At 41.4% G+C, this 25,284-nt stretch overlaps 1 protein-coding gene across 1 annotated transcript in view; it reads left to right on the plus strand.

Annotated features, from left to right (window-relative positions):
• UBE4B (ubiquitination factor E4B) overlaps positions 1-25,284 on the plus strand; it is an 80,926-nt gene that overhangs the window by 23,538 nt on the left and 32,104 nt on the right. The window contains exons 6-15 of the mRNA XM_065876495.1: positions 1,468-1,609; positions 3,082-3,182; positions 4,173-4,287; positions 7,983-8,066; positions 10,961-11,017; positions 11,586-11,702; positions 11,797-11,895; positions 12,269-12,382; positions 14,224-14,422; positions 18,407-18,545. Coding sequence (XP_065732567.1) covers positions 1,468-1,609; positions 3,082-3,182; positions 4,173-4,287; positions 7,983-8,066; positions 10,961-11,017; positions 11,586-11,702; positions 11,797-11,895; positions 12,269-12,382; positions 14,224-14,422; positions 18,407-18,545 — 1,167 coding nt within the window. The remainder of the gene's footprint in view (positions 1-1,467; positions 1,610-3,081; positions 3,183-4,172; positions 4,288-7,982; positions 8,067-10,960; positions 11,018-11,585; positions 11,703-11,796; positions 11,896-12,268; positions 12,383-14,223; positions 14,423-18,406; positions 18,546-25,284) is intronic.

Below are 25,284 nucleotides of genomic sequence, written 5' to 3' on the forward strand. Positions count from 1 at the left end.
GATCTTCCCAGACCAGGGCTCGAACCCGTGTCCCCTGCATTAGCAGGCAGATTCTCAACCACTGCGCCACCAGGGAAGCCCTGCCTTATGCCTTTGACTGCTTCTCAGCCTCCCCTCCTCCCTTCCCTTCTGTCAGACCTATGTAGTAAGTAAGTTGTAAGAATTCAGGTTTACGAGACTCTGGCCTGAGAGCCTTGGATTTAAAGCCTTGGCATTGGTTTCATCTTTTTAAATTGAAATACTCTAATATCATACTTTCATTCCAAGGTCAATTATGTGTATTCTTCTAAAATTCTAAGGTCAGTTATGTATATATTCCAGAATTACTTTTGTGTATCTATGCATCTATCTGCATAATGTATCATTAATATCTTAATTCTTCTTTTAGTTTCTAGCTCCTCTCTGCCCCAGGCTGAAGTAGGGATGGGTATCTCAAGTTCCTGATATTCTTCCCCGCCTTTATCATCTTTCACATGTAAATTTTTTTTTTTGCTAAGTTTATATTTTTTCATTTATCTTCATTTCATAATTCCTGACCTCTTCCTATGCCATGATTAATCTTTTTGTATCTTTTATGTCTATCAAATTTGTGAGTTAAACAGCAGATTTGGTATTTGACCTATTGATGGTTAATCTAAACTTTGATTTCCTAACACCTAACCCTTGTGATAATGGTCTCAGGGAATAGTTGTTACTAATAATAACGGTGCCTCACGTTGTATCCTGCTTATATTTTACAAAACACCTCCACATGATTTTATTGAACGCTCACTGCAGATGAGATGAAGTTCTGGGTTCAGGTAACAAGTAAGCAGTAGGGATGGGAATAGAACGCAAGTTTGGATACTCCTAGTGCAAGGTTTTTGTTTTGTTTTCACTATACTACTTTGTCCCTTTTGCCAAACATTTTGGAAAATTTGTGTTTGTAACATATTTTTCATGTCTCCTTCTAACTGGACGGTTTTCCTAAGTCCTGTTGCCTAATGCTGGATGAAGGCTTTTAAGATCTGTGCTAGAAGTTAGGAAGAGGGGTGTTTTGTTAGTCCCTTGTAACTTCCCTCCTAAAGACTTCGATTACGTAATAGCGTAGGCTGGCTTTAACCTCCAAGCCTGCCTAATTGCAGCTGGCCAGTTGGATTTACATACCTGTGGTATCCCTTCAAATGCCCAGCGCTCAGTAGTAATTCTTAGAGTCCTCCTGGTTTTGTAAGGTGCTGTTCCCAAGAAGATAAGATGTTGGGTTTCTGGACAGACTTTCTTCTTAGGTCAATAAAATGTTTACTAAAAATTGCTATTGTTGGACTTGGAGCAGGTAAAACAAGCAGTCCGCTCCAGCCTCGGCTGCATGGGTGTCTGTGCTTTGTTCTGGGCGTGGGGACCCTAACGGGCTTTCTGCAAAAGTGCGAACTCTATCAAACATGATTTATTGGAACAGGTAAAAATCATCCTTTCTTCTTTTCTCCAAAGTTTTGGAGCCTCTGGTGGGGCAAGTACTTGGGATTCCTACAGCGACCATTTCACCATTGAGACGTGCAAAGAGACAGATATGCTGAACTACCTCATCGAGTGTTTTGACCGAGTTGGAATAGAGGAAAAAAAAGCACCGAAGGTAACATGAAATGCATTCTTTTTTTTTTTTCAGTACACGGGCCTCTCACTGTTGTGGCCTCTCCCGTTGCGGAGCACAGGCTCCGGACGCGCAGGCTCAGCGGCCGTGGCTCATGGGCCCAGCCGCTCCGCGGCATGTGGGATCTTCCCAGACTGGGGCACGAACCCGTGTGCCCTGCATCGGCAGGCGGACTGTCAACCACTGCGCCACCAGGGAAGCCCGAAATGGATTCATTTTAAAGCCCCCACAAAAACCTGGTTATGTGGTGGATAAATAATTGGTTTTTGACCCCCTAATGAGCATTCACTCATGTATTCAATCAGTAAAGTGGTTATTGAGCATCTACTATGGGTCAGGCACTGTGTTAGGAAGCTGGGGGTGGATCAGTGAACCAGACAGACGAGGATCCCAGTCCTCATGGAACTCACATCCTAGTGGAGGGAAGAAGTGACAGGGCCAAGTGCCACTGCCACCAGTGACTTACACGGCCCTGATGATTTCTCTCCTAGTCTGTCGTAATCATAATAACCAACATTTATGGAGCGCCTGAAGTGCCAGACACTTGGCTAGGTCTCATTCTCACAGTTGTTCATTAGTCCAGTGTGGTCCTGTGTGGTATAAGTATTGTTTTTTTCCATTGTGTTAATAAGCAAATGAACCTCAGAGAGATCAAGTACATACTAACCTCGGTCTTTCCTAAAAGCCAAGTGGTGTAAAGTGAACTTTCGAAAAGCGAATCACATAAATAATAAATTGCAAAACTGGGTTTAAACTCAGCAAGCTGCACTTTTTCTTCTATTTCATGCTGAGTTACTTTATTATTATCGCATTTCATTCCTATTTCATTTTCTTTTTTTTTTAAGTTTTTATTGGAGTATAGTTGATTTACAATGTTGTGTTAGTTTCAGGTACACAGCAAAGTGAATCGGTTATACATACACAAATATCCACTCTTTTTTTTAAGATTCTTTTCCCATATAGGCCATTGCAGAGTACTAAGTAGAGTTCCCTGTGCTATACAGTAGGTCCTTATCAGTTATCTATTGTGTATATATAGTAGTGTGTATATGTCAATCCCAGTCTCCCAATTTATCCCCACCACCCCAATTACATTTTCTAGTTCTGGTTTTCCATTGGAAACTAATCCGGCTGTCAACCTGTTAGCTTCATATTTGTGAAGGGCTTCTTGGGGTTTGCTGCACTTAACCTTAGCAAAATCAAAGAGAGTGGGCATATCTCTGAAATCCCCACGTGGTCACCTGAAGCTTCTGCTTCTCTCTTCTCTAATTGTAGATTTTAGCGGAGACATTATACTTGGACGATACAGTTACTGTAGTTTGTTCATCATCAGTAAAGGAAGAGAAAAGGGTGCCATTTCCTGCAGATTGATCTCTCCTGACTCTTCTCAGTTTTCAACTGTATGGGATTATTTTGTTTGTCTTTGTAGACCTAACCTCTACCTTTCTTTGCAGATGTGCAGCCAGCCAGCAGTCAGCCAGCTTCTGAGCAACATCCGCTCACAGTGCATATCCCATACTGCATTAGTACTACAAGGGTCCCTCACACAACCAAGGTATGAAAAACCAATATGTGCTTGCTGTTAGCAGGGAGAGGGCCCTCTCCATCAGGCTGTCCAGCCATTCTGCACCACGTTGGATAACTCACTTCCTCACCCATGAAATGAGTGTTTGACTAGATGGTTTCTGAGGTCCCTTTCTTTCTCTAAAATACTATGAAAACAAAACACTCTGTGTGCTTTATTGAGATAGACTGTGGTTCAAATATGTTGACATCAGGGCAGGAAATTAGTAATTCAGTTTAAAAGCAGCTGCTTGAAAGCAGTATAGATACTTGAAAAAAATGTGCAGATCATCACTTTCCATGTATCATATAATCAATTTCTGTTATTCAATAATAAAGAATAGTGGTGGAATCGGTAATATGGGAATCACCCAAAGTGTACTACATTATTAATTTTTGTTCAGAGGGTCCCATAAAGGTTTCAAGTTTAATAAAAGAGTATTTCTGTATTTCATTTCTCTTATGAAAAGACATCTAAAGGAAAAATGACAAAGTTCAAGGTTTATTCATTCTGGATGATCTTACCATAACCATTTTTGAAATTTGTCAGGAAAGAAAAAAAGGAAAATGATGCACATGTACTAAAACTTAAACACTGTTCCGTGGTTAAAATTAATAAGAGCTTAAAAAAGTCTTCAGCCACTGCTAATCTTTTTTCCCCCCATTGGATGAGGCATAAATAAATAAGTAAAAGAGACGTATAATACTTTGGTTTTTCTAATGCTTTATTTTTCAAGGGCTGTATGGAGGCAAAAATGGATCCTTTCAAACTTTCTATAGTTTCTCACAGAAAAGCCCCCAAAGTGATTATCTTAACAATGAGAAAGGTGATCTTTTGCCTAAAACGATTGACTGTTGTGTGGATTATTTGGGAAATTTGAAGCTTGACCTGTGATTGTCAGCTACGTGACATTCTGTATGTTCTGTTGTTACACGGTGACAAGTTGATTCATCAGAGCCCTTGACTTTCGTGGGTCTGCAGGTCCCTGCAGCAGCCGTCCTTCCTGGTGCCGTACATGCTGTGTAGGAATCTCCCATACGGCTTTATTCAAGAACTGGTGAGAACCACTCACCAGGATGAAGAAGTGTTCAAGCAGGTACGGTTTTGTGCGTTTGCTACTGAAAGTGCTGGATTAGGAGCTTCCCTGCTGAGCTAGATTTCTAAAGACGCCGTATATTGAAAACTTTGGTTCCTGAATTTGAACATGCGCATGTTATTTACTCAGAGAGAGCTCCCCGAGGTGCCTGTCCTGAGGAAATCAGATTGACAGCTGCATTGTTCAGATCATGTGTACATTTCAACTAATCAGTCAAGCATCAGGTATTTTAAACATGGTCTGTGCTAAGTGCTTCGGGAGAGTAGAAGAAATATCAGGCCCTGTCTTTGATTTTAAGAAGCTTTTAACACACTACCAAGAGGTAGCATAAGATGTGGTATACATTTGCCAGATAAATAGTGTTGAAAATCAGTTCTCTGAGTTTACAAAAAGGAGATTAATAAATCAAAGACCAAATTAGCTCAGCTGCAGTTTGCACGTCACATAAAACCGTTGTCTTCTCACCACTAGACCGGGAATGAAGTCTCAGATCTTACTGATTACTTCATTCATTAGGTATCCATACATTTTTGGTATCCCATTATGTAAAGGCAAGTGAAAATGCAGATATGTAATATTTAATAATAAAGCTTAATAATAATAATAACAACTAAAAAGTTAGTCTTGAAGATTTCTTCCGAGGTAGAACCTTGGCAGGAATTTTGATTACTGTTTTGTGGCCTGTGTTGTAAAGTAAGCACTTTGCCACAGCAACTTTAACACAGCTGTTTCCCATGATGAAAGGATGCTAATGACATTTTCTTACAATTTGTTGTATGATAATCTCTTTTTTTGTTTCTAGAAAGAATAATAGAGGCAATAGCTACAAATGATATGATTCCTTTTAATCTGTTTTTTGAAAAACTCTGTTTGTTTGTTTATTTATGGCTGCTTTGGGTCTTCGTTGCTACGCACAGACTTTCTTTAATTTTGGCGAACGGGGGCTACTCTTCATTGTGGTGCGCAGGCTTCTCATTGCAGTGGCTTCTCTTGTTGCGGAGCACGGGCTCTAGGCATGCGGGCTTCAGTAGTTGCGGCACACGGGCTTCAATAGTTGCAGTGCACGGGCTCAGTAGTTGTGGCTCACGGGCTCTAGAGCGCAGGCTCAGTAGTTGTGGCACATGGGCTTAGTTGCTCCGTGGCATGAGGGATCTTCCTGGACCAGGGCTCGAACCCGTGTCCCCTGCATTGGCAGGCGGATTCTTAACCACTTCGCCACCAGGGAGATCCCTTATCTGTTTTTATACCTAATATTATTTTTAACTGTTCATATTGAGGCCTTTGAATTCTCAGGAAGTGTGTTTTCAGCAGTTTTCAAAATATTAGTAAAAGAAGCATCCAGGAGTGAAAATCCCAGTCAGTGTTGTGTATTCTGTATTTGGAATTTATCAACTGCTCATCTTAGATGATGGTCTTACTGACTTATAGGAATATTTTAGGCATTATAGTGAGCTTTTCTTCTCTAGAAAATTAAGTGAACTCTGATGAAAATATACAACTGTCTTGGAAGGTTTAAGTGATACTCTATATTATATGTGTAATATATATAAAGTAGAATACTTCTACTCAAAAAGACATCACTTGAGGAGCCAGAGTAGCTTTACCTGTATGAAAGCCTGGAGATCAGCTAAAAAAGTATGTTATGCCTATTTTATTCATAAAGAAACTTACATAGAGGCTATGAAATGACCTCTATGTGTTTTTGTTTTTTTATATATTTTAAATTTATTTATTTCATCTTATTTATTTTTTGGCTGCATTAGGTCTTCGTTGCAGTGCGCGGGCTTCTCAGTGCGGTGGCTTCTCTTGTTGTGGAGCATGGGCTTCAGGCACGCGGGCTTCAGTAGTTGTGGAGCACGGGCTTCAGTAGTTGTGGTGCATGGGCTTTGTTGCTCCACAGCATGTGGGATTCTCCCGGACCAGGGCTCGAACCTGTGTCTGCTGCATCGACAGGCGGACTCCCAACCACTGCGCCACCAGGGACGCCCGATCTGTTTATTTTTAATCACAGACTTCTGATCCCTTGTCTTTTCTTATGTGTCACTATGTTTCCTCAAGAGAAATGATGAGTACGGTGGAGTTGCTGAACTGAAAAACAGCATTTTACCTTTTGTCTTAAGAATGTGGCAGATTTGAATTTCTTTTGACTGAAATTTCAGTCTTCCTTTAAAGTTTGAGATGTTCATAGATAAATAAACAGCAATAAATAGTAGCTAGAATTTAGAATTGGAGATGAACACTTGGAGCATTTTTTATCAGTGCTGGGAGGTATTTATTTGAAAATAAAATTATTTTAAAAACGTAAATCACACAAACAGTATAATGTTTGATATTTGAAAAGTATTGTGTTTAGTAATATTTTGTCTGCTTATTATGATTTAAACCCTACTTGCAAAAGAGGAAAACTCTAAAGAAGTTTTACTTTATAGCGTTCCTGAAAAAAATGCTTAAGAGATTTTTCTAGATGATCAATTGTGAAATTTAGTTTTGGGGGATTCTGGAACTACTGTTTTTCCCTCGATTGCAGTTTGGGCATTTCCCACCCCTACACCTAAGCATTTCCTCTCCATTTTTAGCTAGCTTACGAAAGCACATTACTTCTACCCTGATTGCTTGGGTTGCGAGAACTAGAAGGATCTCTTCAAGAGCTGTGTTGATATCTCAAGACACTCCAATACACTTTGTAATGCAGGGCACCTTTTTAATACTGTGCTCCTTAAATGACAAAGGTGTTCCATGCAATGGGATGAAATTAGTAGGAAAGAGAATTTTTCAGGTTTTCTAGTAGCTTTTTAGAACACTCCCTTTTTCAACTTGTTGGCATTCAGACTGTCAGCTGTTGTTTACAACATTCTCAGCTTAATGTTATTAGTCTTGAATCCCAACTAACTCCCTAAATGTGCTGCTCAGTGAGTACACTGTGAAATTTAAACATGAGCCGTGCGGAGCAGATTCTGCAGTGTTCCTGTGCCCTGATATTAATGGTGAGCTTGTAAGCGTAAATTTGAGTGCCCTTAGGCCCTGACATCAGGTTGTTGTATTAATCACACCATATATGGAGGTAAGGCATCCTGATGAAGTTTTCTTTTTCAGTTTCAACATTTACCAGCCATCTCTTTGTTCTACATAATTCAAGTTAAGATGCTAATAATATCCATTATTGGTCTATTTTTTTTGTTCTCTTCGAAGTAAACGAGGAAAGATGGAAAGAATTAAAGGTGTAGGTGTAGGGGTGGCAACAAAAAATTTCTTAAAACGTTAATAGAATTGAGCAGATATTGGAACATTTAGTCCAGTTTCTTTACAGATTATAGGTGCTTGGTAATCAGAAACATATTCGTTGCTGTGATATGCAGGTTAGAGTCATTCATTTGATTAGAGCAAGGAACCCGGGAGAGTCCTACAGCAGGCTCCACATTTGTGAGTTTCTGTTGAATCACGGGGAGTCTCGTCAGAGTTTTAGGGTTCACCAAAACCTATTCTGGAGAATTCAGCTGCCTTACTTTACGGTCAGCCTTGTGAAAGGACAAAGCAACACACTGTGGCTGGATTCTAGGCTCCTGTGTATGCAAAACAGCTTTTCCTTGGGCAAGCGGTGCAAATGCCTGGACTTGCAGATTCGGCACTTTATTTGACATGCCTCCTGTTCTTAAATTTTCTTTAACTTATATTTCTGATTTTTTTTTTTCTTGCAGATCTTTATCCCCATTTTACAAGGCCTGGCTCTTGCTGCCAAAGAGTGCTCCCTCGATAGTGACTACTTTAAATACCCCCTCATGGTAAAACTTTATTCTTTTCCTTGTAACACATTCAGTAGATGTTTTTCTTCCAGATGATTTTAACATACACTTTTCTTTCAGGTCCATGATCAACCTTGTTTTCAAACTTAAAACATGAAATCATTGTGTTGGCCATGCAGAGTGTTTGGTGTGCAGTGAGATGCATCAGTGAAGACAGTTAGCAGCGCGGTACATATTTCACCATCCGAGCCTTAGACAGGAGTCAGTGATACAGTCATTAAAATGTACTTTGCCTTATTCTATAGCTTATGAAAACAATAATCATTGGTGGTCTCCTTCTTGATTGTCCTAGCAATGAGCATACCATATTTGGGGTGAAATTTTGTTAATTTAAAACAAAACAAAACAAAACAAAGAACTGTGACAAATGCAGATAAAGAAGGCAGAGTTAGATGAAGAAAAGGAATACAATTTTGTCCTTACATAGTGACTTTGCACAGAAAATTGCACAGTGCTTTTCTTGTTCATCTTCCCCGTTTCCTGAGGCTGTACACTTCACTTCAGGCTTTACTTGGAAAACACAAATTTGCTCAGCTCCTCCAGGCACTTAGAGGAAGCATAAATTGTGGACAGGACTATTGGCTAGATTCTCACCAAGGGTCTTCAGAGTTGTGAAAATATTGGAACCAGAAAGAAAGTAAGAGGCTGTTTTCTTCTCTGACCTTGCTTCTTTAAAATTTTGGGAGAAAAATACTTCGAAGTATTACTGAATATTTTTCATTCTAAAAGTATGAAGGAAAAATATCAAAACATGAAATCAGTTGACTCTGTATAAATACGACCTTGTGTAAATTGAAGCCTTGGTTAAATTGATGTTTTGCTGCCCATGTTCCTTTTACTCATTCTGCTAACTTGATTCCATCTTACCATTAATTCACTGCTTCCTGAGCACCTCAAGTGTGACACACACAGAGGACCCAGGAGCTCATGAGATAAGGTGCCTCTCCTCAAGGCAAAAATCAAGACCACAGCGATACAGTCAGATAGTTACAATCAGTGCAAAGACAGAGGTGTATTTATCTGTTTCAGACAATCAAAAGTGAGCTAAAAGGCTAAATATTAAAGTTAAACATTAATTAATGTTTTAAACATTAAAGCCAGTTAAATAGAAGGTGAAGCAGGAAGTCTTAGTTTTAAAAACAATTTTGAATGAATTTATGTCAGGGTTCTTCCTAGTGCACGTTATTCCCATTCCTAATGAAATTCTATTAATCCTTATGCATTGTTCTGTCTTTGGCACATAAAAAGAAGTGGAAAAATCTGATTATTTGAGTTCAGTGATGAAATCTCTCAGTGTACATTAATTGTCACTGTATTATATAAATATTCCCTCCTGGAATTGTCGGCTTTTCTCTTGTGGTTTGAATTAGCTTGATGGTTCAGTAAGGAGCTTTTAGTGTCAGATACCAACAAAGTGTTCTTCCGGGTCAAAAGACAAAGGCCTCCGTTACGATAGACAGTAGTTTTTTTTTTTTTTTTTTTATAAATTTATTTATTCATTTATTTATTTTTGGCTGTGTTGGGTCTTCGTTTCTGTGCGAGGGCTTTCTCTAGTTGTGGCAAGCGGGGGCCACTCTTCATCGCGGTGCGCGGGCCTCTCACTGTCGCGGCCTCTCTTGCTGCGGAGCACAGGCTCCAGACGCGCAGAGCTCAGTATTTGTAGCTCACGGGCCCAGCTGCTCCGCGGCACGTGGGATCTTCCCAGACCAGGGCTTGAACCCGTGTCCCCTGCATTGGCAGGCAGACTCTCAACCACTGCGCCACCAGGGAAGCCCCTAGACAGTAGTTTTATTTTGTACCTTTATTGATGCTTGCGCAGCAAAGGGAGTGCACTGAGAGAAAGGGCAGTAATTTAAGGCCGGAAGCGGAAGGCCGTTGGAGCTAGAATCAGAAGGAAGCCTGATTATCCTCTAGGCCAGTGGATCCCAACTTTGCCATACCTTGGAATCACCTGGGGATCTGTAGAAAGTACCTCTGCCTGGCTCTCCAAAGCTGTGACTTAATTCGTTGAGGATGTGGTGAGGGCGTGGCCTGGCATGGGGCTTGCAGAGGCTGCCCAGGTGATCCTAATATGCAGCTGAGTTTGGGAGCCCCGGTGCTGAGCAGGGAGGATGTTTCCTTCTCAGTGGCTCTCTGAGCCTCAGCGGCTTCTCAGATGTGTCAGTGCCTAAATGCATGGACTCAGAAGCTTCCAGCAGCTGTTTTAGCAACTCCCATAGCAACATCCAAATCACAGAGGAAATTAAATTCACCGTTAAAATAGTGTTTGACTGTATTACCGTGGCCATGGTAAACGCTTTTTATGTGCCTAAGAACTATATTTCCTGACCGTCTTAACTCGAGAACGATTGGAGCGCCAAAGGAAAACTTTGAGGTTCTCAAAAAACCAGGGATCTTGAAACCAAGGAATACTTTTAAATATATTTTGAATTTGGTCGCTTATTAAATTTTAATTATTTGTAGTCCTGTTTAATACTGGCAAGACTAGCCATCTAAAGTTTATGAAGCATATCTTTCTGGTATAGAAAGATGTTAAATGAAAAAATCATTTATTGTAAGAATACACTCATTTACCTCTGTGTGTATACGTACAAAAATATGTCTAGGAAGCTCTTGGCCAAAATATCAATAGAGGTTAATGAGGGTGAAGTTTATGAGCGACTTTTAGTTTCACTTTATATTTCTGTTTTATCGGAAGTTTTTTGCAACGCACATGTACTAGTTCATTCATCAGAAAAGCAGTGAAGCTGTTTGTGCTTTGTTGGGAATGCATACGTATTTATAGCAGCATTAAAGCTATGTCTTGGTGTTACCCATGGTGGTCAGTTTAGGATGAAATACATTTAAATGACCCTTTCTGATCTTGTTTCTAGGCTTTAGGTGAGCTCTGTGAAACCAAGTTTGGAAAGACACACCCTGTGTGCAATTTGGTAAGTGCCACCCTAATGGACTTGCACATTTTCAGTGAACATGTAACACAGAAGATATTCCTTAAGTAACAGTATCTGAAAAATGTCTCTTGGAGGACGTTGAGATGCAGATGTGAGTAATACATGTGCGTGGCTCTCAACTGTTACATTGTTGTCACCTACATTATTTCCGGGAATGCCATTATTCACTTCTCTTTTGTGATTTTCGGGAGATAAGTATTGTACAGCTAGTACAACAGGTCCCATTGGAAACGTTTCCTTGAGTCCTTTGGTGGTATAGGAATAGTTCATTTGCATGATATCAAATATTATCATGAAACATAGAAATTAAAAGTATATCTTGTAAAAATGTAGCGGACCTGGAGGGCTTTCCTTCATCTGAAATGAGAAAAAGTGGACAGGCATCCTGACATATTTGTGACCTTGTGTTTTTGGATGTTAAGTGTCAGCCATTTTGCTGGTGGCTAAGAGCCAGCTGAACAGGTCACCTGCCAAGAATTCTTTTTGTCTCATTTTTACATGACTTGCTGATTTAGCAGCTTGACTTGCCTCTTCTGTTTTTTCCTAGGTTGCTTCTTTGCCTTTGTGGTTGCCGAAATCATTAAGCCCTGGCTCTGGGCGGGAGCTGCAGAGACTCTCGTACTTGGGGGCTTTCTTTAGCTTCTCAGTCTTTGCAGAAGATGATGTAAGTACAGCGGCCCTTTGCACTTTGCTGCTCTTATGTTCAGATTCTTCCCCAAATGTATATTATACGTTGAGTTTTTGCTTTCTCTTTCCAGGCAAAAGTGGTTGAAAAATATTTCTCAGGGCCTGCCATTACCCTGGAAAACACTCGTGTGGTGAGCCAGTCACTGCAGCATTACTTGGAGCTGGGAAGGGTAGGTGCTGAGAAAATGAATCCAAAGGATGAATGTGTTTTCAGTTCTGAAAGTTAAAAGCAGCACAATTATAGGCTCATTATAGTGTGATTAAGGTAATTGGGCCCCTGTCCTGGAAAGGAAATAGCAAAGGCTATTTTATTAAAACTATAACTACTCCCCTCTTCCACTGCACATTCTGCTTTCATGCTGATCATCTTGATACAGTTGAATACGGACCTCTCTTCTATCCTTGTAGTCAGGTTCTTCTAAAATGAGTGGACGTGGGAGAGGAGAAAACGTGGGAAGGAGCTTAGCTTTTCGTAAAGTCAAAAAGGAATAATTTCTTAAACAAAGTTTTAAATTTTTTCTTCCCTTATAAAATAAATTTCAGCAAGAGCTTTTCAAGATTCTGCATAGTATTTTGTTAAACGGAGAAACCCGGGAGGCTGCTCTTGGTTACATGGCAGCTGTCGTCAATGCCAATATGAAGAAAGCACAGATGCAGGTAGGATTCCTGAAGACTGCTTTTACTTATTCATGAATTCATTCATGTAAGTCATATTTATTCAGAACCTACCAGACATTGTGCTAGGAAATGGAGATACAGTGTTGAACAAGATAGACAAGCTTCCTGCCTTTGTGGCGCTTATGTTCTATAGGGTAGATGAGTAGACATGTAAATGTTTAATTCTAGAATCGATGAAGCCAGTGAAGCAAGGTAGAGGACTTGAAAGTAACCATGGAGGCACCAGAACGAAGGCATGGGAGTGTCCAAGGAGGAGACATTTGATCAGAGGCCTGACTGATAAGAAAGAGCCAGCCGTCACAAGGCTGAGAAAAGAACTTTCTAGATACGTGTGAAACACGAAGGTGGGAGTGAACCAGCTTTGGAACGAGCCCCACGTGCAGGCTTTCGTGGCTGGAGGATAGTGAACAGGAAGGAAACCGGCGGGTCATGGGCTGGAGGGGTGGGCAGAGGCTCCATCAGGTTGAGCTGATGTTTTAAGAAGTGTCATGAGGAGCCACTGGAGGGTTTTCGGGAAGGAAATCACCAAGTCTGCTGTGTGGAGGATGGGCTAATGGGAGGAGGGGATACAGGAGCCAACCCAAGGAGACCAGGTACAAGGTGCGGTGTTCCTGATGAGGGAGGCTGGTGGCTGGGACCACTTTACTGGCATGGAAAAGTTAAAAGGGCATCCTTATTATATTATTATTATTAAAAATAATAAATTTATTTATTTTTGGCTGCATTGGGTCTTTGTTGCTGCACGTGGGCTTTTCTCTAGTTGCGGTGAGCGGGCGCTGCTCTTTGTTGCGGTGCGCGGGCTTCTCATTGCAGTGGCTTCTCTTGTTGCGGAGCACGGCCTCCAGGCGTGCGGGCTCAGTAGTTGTGACACGGGCTTAGTTACTCCACGGCATGTGGGATCTTCCCGGACCAGGACTCAAACCCGTGTCCCCTGCATTGGCACGCGGATTCTCAACGACTGCGCCACCAGGGAAGCTCCCTTGCTATATTATTAATGAGCAATGTGACATTTCTACTCAGAAGAAAGAGCAGAGAGAAGAGCATGGACGTGATATTAGACTGCCTGGATTTCCAACTGGGGTTCCACTGTTTGCCGGCAGTAGGACGCAGACAGTTGCTTCTCTGCGCCTCCATTTCCTTGTTGCCAAGTGGGGATAATAATAGTACCTGACTCGTGGACTTAGTGTATATAAAGCTGTTAAATCATGCCCAGTACGTGGTGAGCACTCCACCGATGTTAACTATCTTTATTAGAATTATGGTCTTTTTTTTTTTGACTGTGCCACACGCTTACAGGATCCCCAACCAGGGATTGAACCCAGACCCTGGGCAGTGAAAGCGCGGCGTCCCAACCACTGGACCTCCAGGGAATTCTCGGAATTGTTGTATTCTTAAAGCAGGATTATTCTATCTCTGTCAGCCAGAGAAGCTGTTAGTCAAGTGGTAACTGTGAAACGAGTTGTTCTGATGCTTTTGAGGGGAAATAAAGAAGAGAAAGGAAATAGCATTTATTGCATTGCTGCTTACTGATTTTGAGGATCTTAGGCAAATCACTTAAATTCTCTGAGCCTTAGTTTCCTCCTCTGTAAAATGTGAATAACAGTATCATTCAATTCTGGGGGCTATTGTGGAGATTCAGTGAGAGAAAACCCTTCACGTATGGTTAACACTCAACAAATCGCACCTGCCAGTAGAGTGACGATGGTGGTGCTATAGGTGTCCCCTCGCTGACTTCAGGATGAAAGTTTGCTCTCCTTTCTGTACACTTGTGCCAACATTTCTGTTCAGATCATGATTTTAAATGCTTTTCTCTTTCACAGACGGATGATAGGCTGGTGTCTACGGACGGATTGATGCTGAACTTCCTTTGGGTGCTGCAGCAGCTAAGCACAAAGATCAAGTTAGAGACGGTCGACCCCACGTACATATTCCACCCGAGGTGTCGGATTACTCTTCCCAGCGATGAGACGAGAGTGAATGCAACGATGGAGGACGTGAATGACTGGCTGACTGAACTTTGTGAGTGACCTGTTCATTGTTAGGTCGTTAAAAGCTGCCCTTCTTTTATTATTTTTTTTTGGTTGCCCCACGTGGCACGTGGGACTTAGTTCCCAGACCAGTGATCGAACCCACGCCCTCTGCATCGGAAGCATGGAGTTGCAACCACCGGACCACCGGGGAAGCAGTTCTTCTACTTTCTTTTAATTACAAAAAGTAGAGTAGATACGCATTCTAACAGAAGGACCCATTTGGACTCAGCATCATCCCACAGTGTGAATCTGACAGCAGCTACAGCGTCCCTGTCTGTCATCTCCCAGCGTCCCACCCCCATCCCTGGGGCTCCCTCTTGCCCTTGTTCTTGTTCTCCGTCATCAGTGCCAGTTTTCATTGACTCCTCTCCCCATAAAGCTGCTACATCAGACTGTTATGGGATTATCAGGAGGAGAACTTTAATAAACATCTTAATAGCAACGCTACTGTCTTACTCGTTAAATATAAGGAGACTGAGGCTCCAGAAGGTGCCCAGCTCACCTAGCCTGTCAATCAGCGAGTTGCACCTGCGGCTCAGGTGTGCTGAGCCGAGCCCAGGGCTCTGTCTGCTCCACCACACTCCCTGATCTGGGTCCGTCCTTCCCGGTGTTTAGTTCGGTTCCATTTTTTCTTACTTGGCAGTAGTGAGGGAAGCAACCTAATTCTTTAGGGAATTTCTGTTCCTCTCAGGCGACCTGATTTCTGATAAGCCAGGCAAACTCCAGAATTAGGATCTGGGCTCCTGGGGCCAGGCCAGCCAGGGTTGGGGGTAGTTAGAGGGTTTGTGGAGAAGGTCAAGGGGGTCCCCTACAGAACAGGCTGCCCAGAGGACGGCTGGAGCTAAGGAAGACGCTTTCTGAGGAAGGCCCCTTCCAGAGGGAGGGCCTGTGGGAGAGAGGAAGAAGAGAGCCTACCCTGCTTGACCACAGCTGCTTTCCCGGCTAAACGCAATCGTGACAGAGAGGTCCAGAGGAGCAGAGGGAGAGAATGCAAAGGAGTATAGATGGAGAAGGCAGAAGAGAAGGAAAGACACAGGCAAAGGGAAGCTTGTGACGAATAAAATGTATCTGAGAGACCGGTGATCAGGAAAACAGAAAAGTAGAAATCCAAGAGAAATGGGTACATATTTTATGTTGCAAAATTCTGGGTTTGAAAGTGATTCCTGAGTGAAGGAAAATAATGACTTTCTGGGCTTCCCTGGTGGCACAGTGGTTGAGAGTCCGCCTGCCGATGCAGGGGGCACGGGTTCGTACCCCGGTCCGGGAACATCCCATATGCTGCGGAGCGGCTGGGCCCGTGAGCCATGGCCGCTGAGCCTGCGTGTCCGGAGCCTGTGCTCCACAATGGGAGAGGCCACAACAGTGAAGAGGCCTGCGTACCGCAAAAAAAAAAAAAGACTTTTCTGCTTTTCCATTTCTTTGTTTTGTTACAATCCCTAAGAATCTGTCAGTACTGGGAATGCTATTCATTCACCCAAGTGAGCCACATCCAGCTTATGTGGAGGGCTGGTTCTCAGCTGTGCCAGGTGAGAAGTTAGAGTTTACAGAGTCTAGGAAAAAGAGAAAAATTTATTTTGTTTGGATGCTAATGACTCCTCACAAATTGTTACTACCTCTCTAGAAATACATTTATGAGCTAGAGATATGCAATGAAAATCAATACAATAAAAAAAAAAGTTCTTTTTTGGATTAGCCAACATCAAATAGATACGTAGAACAAATGGGACGAAATGTGCTGTTCTGGGCTTAAATATATATGTGTATACAATAGAAATGATAACAATGACTTAGTTATTATGTAGATTTTATATATGCCAGTTAAAATTCTCATGAAATCTCTCATAGATCTTGATGAATTGATGGAATAAAAATACGAATATTTTGAAGGTGTTACGATTATGGATCTTTTTCTCTATATTATAAAGCATGTTATTAAAGCAACTATACTTCAATTTAAAAAATTTTAAGGGGTTTCCCTGGTGGCGCAGTGGTTGAGAATCTGCCTGCTAATGCAGGGGACACGGGTTCGAGCCCTGGTCTGGGAAGATCCCAGATGCCGCGGAGCGGCTAGGCCCGTGAGCCACAACTACTGAGCCTGCGTGCCTGGAGCCTGTGCTCTGCAACAAGAGAGGCCGCGATAGTGAGAGGCCCGCGCACCGCGATGACGAGTGGCCCCCGCTTGCCACAACTAGAGAAAGCCCTCGCACAGAAACGAAGACCCAACACAGCAAAAATAAATAATTAATAAACTCCTAAAAAAAAAATTTTTTTTAAACATGTTACTTAATGACAAACATAAAAACCATATGACATTTAGTTTTAAACATTATAAAATTATTCATGGAGTAATGTAGAGATTCCATCCTTCCCTGGCACGAAAAAGCCGAACAGAGGATTTGACCCAACCATAAAAGAGAGAGAAATTTTTAATGATTTAAGAAATGGAAAATATCATCAGAGATAATATATATATATCTTAATATATAAACATACTTTTTATAGAGGGAGAGAAAATGAATATGTAAAATCAAAGAATGGGAGAAAATATGTGTCACATAATTGATAAAATCATATTCAAAATGCAGAACTGTTATAAATGTGTAAAACCAAAACTAAATTCTCCCAAGAAACAGTTATCTTTTGTTTGGGGGGAAAAAATATAAGCAGTATATGTCAAATAAAATATACTTGTAGGGAAAAATATACATATTTGTAGGAATTAGATACAAATTGAAAGAAATTCAAGTTAACGTTCTATAACTATAAATTATTCAAAAACAGAGTGATAAGATAGAATATAAGTTTGTAAATAAATAGATGGTATTTTATCAATTAATTTAGTCTCTCTAAAGTGAGTTCTGGTGATTCATAACAAAAATCTGTAATACTGTCTTTCTCAGTAATTCCACTTCCCAGAATATACTCCCAAAGCTGGCAACGGAGAGGGGATGAGAGAGTAACTTGTTATACATAGATCCTCCCAGCACTGTTTCTAACAGAGAAAAATTAGAAACAACAAATATGTCCAACAGTAGGGAAATGGCTATGGAATCTGTAGCTTATTTTACATAATCTAATACCGTTTTGAGGTTTAACAATGATGTTTGAATAGTAGAAATGATTCTATAAAATACACCAGGGAGACACATCACCGAAGATTGTTGGTGTACATTTGTATAAACATTTAATTAGATGGGGCAGAGTACCTGATCATAAATGGAGCTCAGAGGAATTCTGTTTTTCTTATAACATTACCTAAGCCTAATTTTTTTTTAAATAAATTTATTTATTTATTTTGGCTGCTTTGGGTCTTCGCTGTTGCGCATGGGCTTTCTCTAGTTGCGGCGAGCGGGGGCTACTCTTCGTTGCAGTGCGCGGGCTTCTCACTGCAGTGGCTTCTCTTGTTGCAGAGCATGGGCTCTAGGCGCGCAGGCTTCAGTACTTGTGGCACGTGGGCTCAGTAGTTGTGGCTTGCGGTGTCTAGAGCACAGGCTCAGTAGTTGTGGAACACGAGCTTAGTTGCTCCTCAGCATGTGGGATCTTCCTGGACCAGGGATCAAACCCGTGTCCCCTGCCTTGGCAGGCGGATTCTTAACCACTGTACCACCAGGGAAGTCCCATTAATTCTAATTTTTTTAAAAGTGTCCTTGGGGGCTTCCCTAGTGGCACAGTGGTTGAGAGTCCGCCTGCCGATGCAGGGGACACGGGTTCGTGCCCCGGTCCAGGAAGATCCCACATGCCGTGGAATGGCTGGGCCCGTGAGCCATGGCCAATGAGCCTGCGCGTCCAGAGCCTGTGCTCCGCAACGGGAGAGGCCACAACAGTGAGAGGCCCGAGTACCACAAAAAAAAAAAAATAAAGTGTCCTTAAACTTCTTGAAAATACAAGTGTAATTTTGTCTTCTTAATTGTGCTTTTCCTCTGATATAGTCATGTGATAGATTTTATTTCGGGGATTTTGTTCTTTTTCCTAGATGGAGATCAATCTCCGTTTTCTGAGCCGAAATTCCCTACGGAATGCTTCTTTCTTACCCTGCACGCCCACCATCTCTCAATTCTGCCGGGTTGCCGACGCTACATCCGCAGACTCCGGGCCATACGGGAGCTCAACAGGTATGTGCATGATGCCGTGTCCTGAGGTTGCCTGAGTCACCACTTGTTCTCACAAGCAGGCAGTTCCCTTGTGACCAGTAGATTTGAATGTGAGGGGTACATAGGGTACAGTATACCATCTGCCTCTGCTACTACATCCATGTTCCTTGATTGGCCAGAGTTCTTTACATGGTGAAGTGACCCAAACTTTGATTTCTAGAGTTCTCAACCCTTGGTATATGGTTGAGACTTCCATTAACTTTTTCCACTGGGCACCGTATTATCAGGAGGCACTTTAAAGGATTTCTTGGGTTCCAGACATACCCCTCTTTCTCTGGACTGTGAAACAGTAACTCTGGTTTCCCTTAATAAACAAGGTCATTTACTCCCACTAACATGTAATTCACTTTTTTTGCACATTGTCCTGTGGCATAAGAAGTCTAAAAGGGCCAGATAGTAGCCTCAGTTTCCTATTCATTAGTACCATTGTTGTTTTTCTTAATCTAAGCATTTCTCCCCATGTACCAGCACCTGCAAACAAAGGTCACAGGAATAGGAGGCAAACATTTTTTGAACAGGTCATCTGGAATAATAATGGAGTAGCCACTTAACACCATTTGGTCCGGGAGTGGTGTAGTCCGAGTATGATAGAAAATGTGTCATATCTATATCTACCTTGAATTAAAATAGAATCAATCACTTAATAATTCTAATAACTGCCTGGTAGATTTCTTAATGTTTTTTTTCCTACATGTAATCATGTTGTCTGTAAATGATGGCAGTTTTCTTTCTTTGTCATAATTTTCTTTTTTATTTTTATTATTTTTCTAATTTTAATTATGCTTTATTATTTGACCTACATGCTATTTATGATTGTATTGATTAATTTTAAATTCTTTTCCTTTTTTTTTTTTTTAAACCCCACATTTGTTTATTTATTTATTTCTTTGGCTGTGTTGGGTCTTCGTTTCTGTGCGAGGGCTTTCTCTAGTTGTGGCAAGCAGGGGCCACTCTTCGTCGCAGTGCAAGGGCCTCTCACTATCACGGCCTCTCTTGTTGCGGAGCACAGGCTCCAGACGCGCAGGCTCAGTAGCTGTGGCTCACGGGCCCATTTGCTCCACGGCATGTGGGATCTTCTCAGACCAGGGCTCGAACCCGTGTCCCCTGCATTAGCAGGCAGATTCTCAACCACTGCGCCACCAGGGAAGCCCTCATAATTTTCTTTTTCATGCCTTACTGCCCTGGCTACAATTTCTACTACAGTCTTGAGTAGAAGTATTGATAACTTTATTAAAATTTCTTTCTTTTTCCAGTTAATGGGAGGAAGTTTTTTAGACATCCTCTATTATCAGATTAAGGAAATTCCCTTTTAGGTGATTATTTTCTACAGGTTTTTTGTTCTCAACAGGAGTTGAATTTTATTAAAATCTTTTTCCATCTCTGTTGAGGAGATCAGATTTTTCCCCCTTTATTAATATGGTTGAATTACATCAGCTGGCTTTCTGATATCAAACCAATCTTACATTCTTTTATTATTATTATTATTTTATTTATTTTATTCTTGACTGTGTTGGGTCTTAGTTGTGGCACGTGGGATCTTTGTTGAGGCATGCAGGATCTTTTGTTGCAGTTCCTGGGCTTCCCTCTAGTTGTGGCGTGTAGGTTTTCTCTCTGTAGTTGTGGCGCGCAGGCTCCAGAGTGTGTGAGGTCTCTAGTTCAGGCATGCAGGCTCAGTAGTTGTGGCACGCAGGCTTAGTTGCCCCATGGCATGTGGGATCTTAGTTCCCTGACCAAGGATCGAACCCGCGTCCCCTGCATTGGAAGGTGGATTCTTTACCACTGGACCACCAGGGAAGTTCCCTTATATTCTTGAAATAAACTCAACTCCATATTATTGCTTTTAAATCTCAGTGGATATTCAATTTGCTAATATTCTGTTTAGGAGTTTTGAGTCTATATTCAAAAGAAAGATTGACCTATGATTTTCATTTCTTGTTAAGTCCTTCTCAAATTTTGTTATCAACATTATTCTTGCCACATAGAATCAGTTGTGAAGTGTTCCCTCTTTTTATATTTTTTGAGGAGTTTATTGTGTAAGAATTATTTTATTTCTTCCTTAAATGTTTGGAAACATTGATGAAGTTGTCTGGGCTTAGAGTTTTCTATGTGGGAAGTTTTTTAAATTATGTATTTTATTGTTAATAGATATAGGCCTGTTTAGATTTTCATTTCATCTTGTGCCAGTTTTCCTGTGGTATGTAAAGTTTCAAAACTTTTCGGTATAAAGTTGTTGATAGTATCCTCTTTTTATCACTTTTGTGTCTGTAGGGCCTTTGTTATTTCCTTTCAGTTTAATTTGCTCTTTGTTGATGTTTCTATTGCTTTTTGAGGTTGATATTTAAATCATTCATTTTCAGCTCTTTCTTATATATGCATTTAAGGCTGTTTAGTTTCCCTCTAAGTATGGCTTTAGCTGCATCCCTCATTTTTAATAGGTCATCTTTTTTACTGAGGTATAATAGACATATAACATTATGTTGGTTTCAGGTGTACAACATAATGATTTGATGTTTGCATATATTGCAAAATGGTCACCACAATAAGTCTAATTAACATCTGTCACCGTACATAGTAACATATTTTTTTCTTGTGATGAGAACTTTTAAGTTCTCTCTCAGCAACTTTCAAATACACAGTACAGTATTATTAACTATAGTCACCATGTTGTATATTACATCCCCATGACTTACTTATTTTATAACTGGTAGTTTGTGTACCTTTTGACTCCCTTGACCTATTTTGTCCACCCCACTCCCCCACCTCTGGCAGCCACCAGTCGTCTTCTCTGTGTCTTTGAACTTGGTATTTTGGGTTTTTGTTTGTTTTTTTAGGATTCCATACATAAGTGAAATTATATGGTATTTTTCGCTGTCCGACTTATTTCACTTAGCATAATGCCTTCAAGGTCCATCCATGTTGTTACCAGTGGCAAAATTTCATTCTTTTTTACGGCCGAATAATATTCCTCTGTGTGTGCGTGAGACATTTCTTTTTCCATTCATCTGTTGGTGGACACTTAGATTGTTTCTCTATCTTGGCTATTGTAAATAATGTTGCAATGAACATGGGGGTGCATATATCTTTTCATTTTTGTTTTCGTGGGCTAAATACCCAGAAGTGGAATTGCTGGATCATACGGTAGTTCTAATTTTAATTTTTTGCGGAACATCCATACTGTTTTCCATAGTGGTTGTACCAGTTTACATTCCCACCAACAGTGCACAGGGGTTCCCTTTTCTCTGCATTCTTACCAACACTTATTTCTTATCTTTTTGATAGTAGTCATTCTAACAGGGGTGAGGTGATATCTCATTGTGGTTTTGATTTGCATTTCCTTGATAGTTAGTGATCTTGAGCACCTTTTGGTATGTCGTATTTTATTGTTCAGTTCAAAATATATCCTAATTTTTATTATTTCTTACTTGACTTGTGAATTATATAAAGATGGGGTGCTTAAAATTCCAGATTCTTGGGGGGATTTGTTCATTTATCCTTTGTTACTGATTTCTAGCTAAATTCCATTGTCAGAAGACATATTCTGATTTGTGTTCTTTGAACTTTATTGAGATTTGCTTTGTAGCTAACTTTTAAATTAATAAATGTTCCATAGCGGAAATGAGTGCACAGGAATTCCCTGGCAGTCCAGTGGTTAGGACTCTGCACTCTCACTGCTGAGGACCTCGGTTCAATCCCTGGTCAGGGAGCTAAAATCCCATGCGCCACGCAGCCAAAAAAAAAAAAAGAAGAAAAGAAAAGAATCCGCTTTCTATATTGCTTTTTGCAGTATTTCACATATATTGTTCAAGTTTGTTTATCCTTTGTTCAAATTTTCCTTATGTCTGCTGATTTTATCAGCTTATAATATCAGTTATTGAGAGGCTTATAAAAATTTCCAACTCTGATTTGTCTGTTCCTTCATCCTGGAATGGATGCTGTCCTGTGGTCCCATCATTCCCACTGACTTCGGAGGATACATTTCAATGGCACCATCTGCCATCTTCACTCCCAACCTGCAGTGAGGGTTGGTGCCTTTCAGAGATGTTGGTGTTTCCCTCACCTGTGTATTTTTCAGTGCTGTGATACAAGAAGTATCTTCCAGGGCTTCCCTGGTGGTGCAGTGGTTAAGAATCTGCCCGCCAATGCAGGGGACATGGGTTCAAGCCCTGATCCAGGAAGATCCCACATGCTGCGGAGCAGCTAAGCCTGTAGTCCGTGGCAACCAAGCCCGTGTGCCACAACTACTGATCCTGCACTCTACAGCCTCCGAGCCACAACTACTTAGCCCGCACACCTAGAGCCCGTGCTCCACAACAAGAGAAGCCACTGCAATGAGAAGCCCGTGCACCACAACAAAGAGTAGCCCCCGCTCGCCGCAACTAGAGAAAGCCCGCGCGCAGCAGTGAAGACCCAATGCAGCCAAAAATAAATAAATTTTTTAAATTAAAAAATTAAATAAATAAAAATACATCTGGCTGAAGTCAGATTAAGAAAATAAAAGAAGTATCTTCCAGGACACAGTTGGGGGTATGTGTGTGTTTTGAGAGGGTGGTTTTCTGAGCTAGTCATATGTGGTAAATCTATATTAATATTCCAAGCTTCTTATATTTTGGATTCCTTCCTCTGAATTTATATCAAGGAATTCCTAACAACTCAACTTCAATTCTAGGTTTTAGTCAACCAGGTGGGCACACAGTTAGAGCCCCTCCCAGATACTCAGGATAAGGTTGAATCCAGAGACTCTGGTCGTATTCATGTCAATGAATTTATCCCCACTTAGGAGTGTGTTAGCATGTTCCCTCTCTTGGTGATCAAGCATCTTCAGAATCTGTTCCACACATACTGCCCCATTTGTTCACTACATACGTAGTAGGTAGAATAGTGGTGCGGCAAAGATGTTCATGTCCTAGTGCCCAGAACTTGTGAATGTGTTACCTTACATGGTAAAAGAGACTTTGCAGATGTGATTAATTGTAGGATCTTGAGATGGAGAGGTTTTCCTAGATTATCTGGGTGGACCCAGTGTATCACAAGGGTCCTTTTAAGAGGGAGGCAAGAAGGTCAGAGTGAGAAAGGAAATGTGATGACAGAAGCAGACATCAGAGTGATGTGGGTCCACAAGCCAAGGAATGCAGGCTCCCTCTAGAAGCTGGAAAGGGCAAGGAAACACTCTCCCTAGAGCCTCCAGAAGGAATGCATCCCCTGCTGACCCATTTTAGATTCCTGACCTCTGGAACTCTAAGACTATAATTGTGTTGCCGCAAGCCAGTAAGTTTGTGATGATTTGTTACAGCAGCAATAGGAAGCTAATATAAAATATTAGCAAATCTTGGTCTTTCTTTTTTCTTCAAATATGTGCTTTTCCTGCATGTGGCTTTGTAATTGGCCCATAAGGACAGTGATTGATCTCACTCCAGTTTCAGTTCTGGAAGCAATGAGGTATGATGGGTTGGGACCTAAGGGAAATTGGCATCATCCTGCAGTTTGACCATCTGCGCTACAATCACTGCAGGAGCTGCTTCTGCTGTCAGATGAGGCTCAGGGGATTTAGGGATTTGGGTACTTTGGTTCTCCTGAACTCCTCCATTTGAATTCTTGGAGTCCCAGTCTTTGCTCTGACATTTAGATAAGAGATCCAGTGAGGTTATGGATTCAGTCTATGTTATAATTTGGTGCTTTATAGGACCAGACTCTGCTTCTTTATGGTCGCCTTAGAAACTCCCTGACTCATTGGTTTGTTCTTGAGGCGAGATTTTAAAATCTGGAGCCTGTCATTTTCTTCTGTGAGCTTTCCAGCATAGTTACAAGTAGCCACACCATCTCTTCACTCTAGGAGGTCACTGGTGATCATTTATGCAGCTGTTTTTCCACTGAGAACCTGGGCTACCAGTTTTATGCCCTCACATGCTAACTGAATCTTCACCGCTTTCTTTTTTTTTTTTTTTAGTATTTATTTTTAATTATTTATTTTGGCTGCACCGGGTCTTAGTTGTGGCACACGGGATCTTAGTTGCGGCATGCGGGATCTAGTTCCACAACCACGGATCGAACCCAGGCCCCATGCATTGGGAGCGTGGAGTCTTACCCACTGGACCACTGGAAGTCCCCTTCACCACTTTCAAACCAGCCCAGTCGAAGAACTAATCCCAAAGGCCCATTTTTCTGAAGGGCCTGTTACCTGTAACCTCTTCTTGCCAATAAGCATATAGGTCGTTATGTTAGTTTCCTTTTGCTACTGCAACAGATTACCATGACCTTCGTGAGTTAAAAAAACAAAAATTATTACCTTAGGGTTCTGGTGGTCGGAAGTCCTAAAATCAAGGCTGCATTCCTTCTGAGGCTCTAGGGAAGGATCTCTTTCTCTGCCTGTTCCAGCTGCTGGAGACCCCCTACATTCCTTGGTTCACGGCCCGCTTCCTCTCTTCAAAATCAGCACCATCGCATCTTCAGCTCTCCCTCCCTCTGATCTCTGCTTCACTTGTCACAACTCTTTCTCTTACTCTGACTCCCTCTTTCTCTTAGAAGGACCCTGAGATGACATTGGGCCCACCCAGACATATGGGCCCGTCTCAGACTCCATACCCTTAATCACATCTGCAAGTTTCCTTTTGCCATGTAAGGTAACATATTCACAGGTTCTGGGGATTAAGCTGTGACATCTTCCTATGGGGCGGTGGGGCGGAGCATTATTCTGTCTACCATT

Source organism: Phocoena phocoena, chromosome 1, assembly GCF_963924675.1.
Source record: "Phocoena phocoena chromosome 1, mPhoPho1.1, whole genome shotgun sequence".
NCBI lineage: Eukaryota > Metazoa > Chordata > Mammalia > Artiodactyla > Phocoenidae > Phocoena > Phocoena phocoena.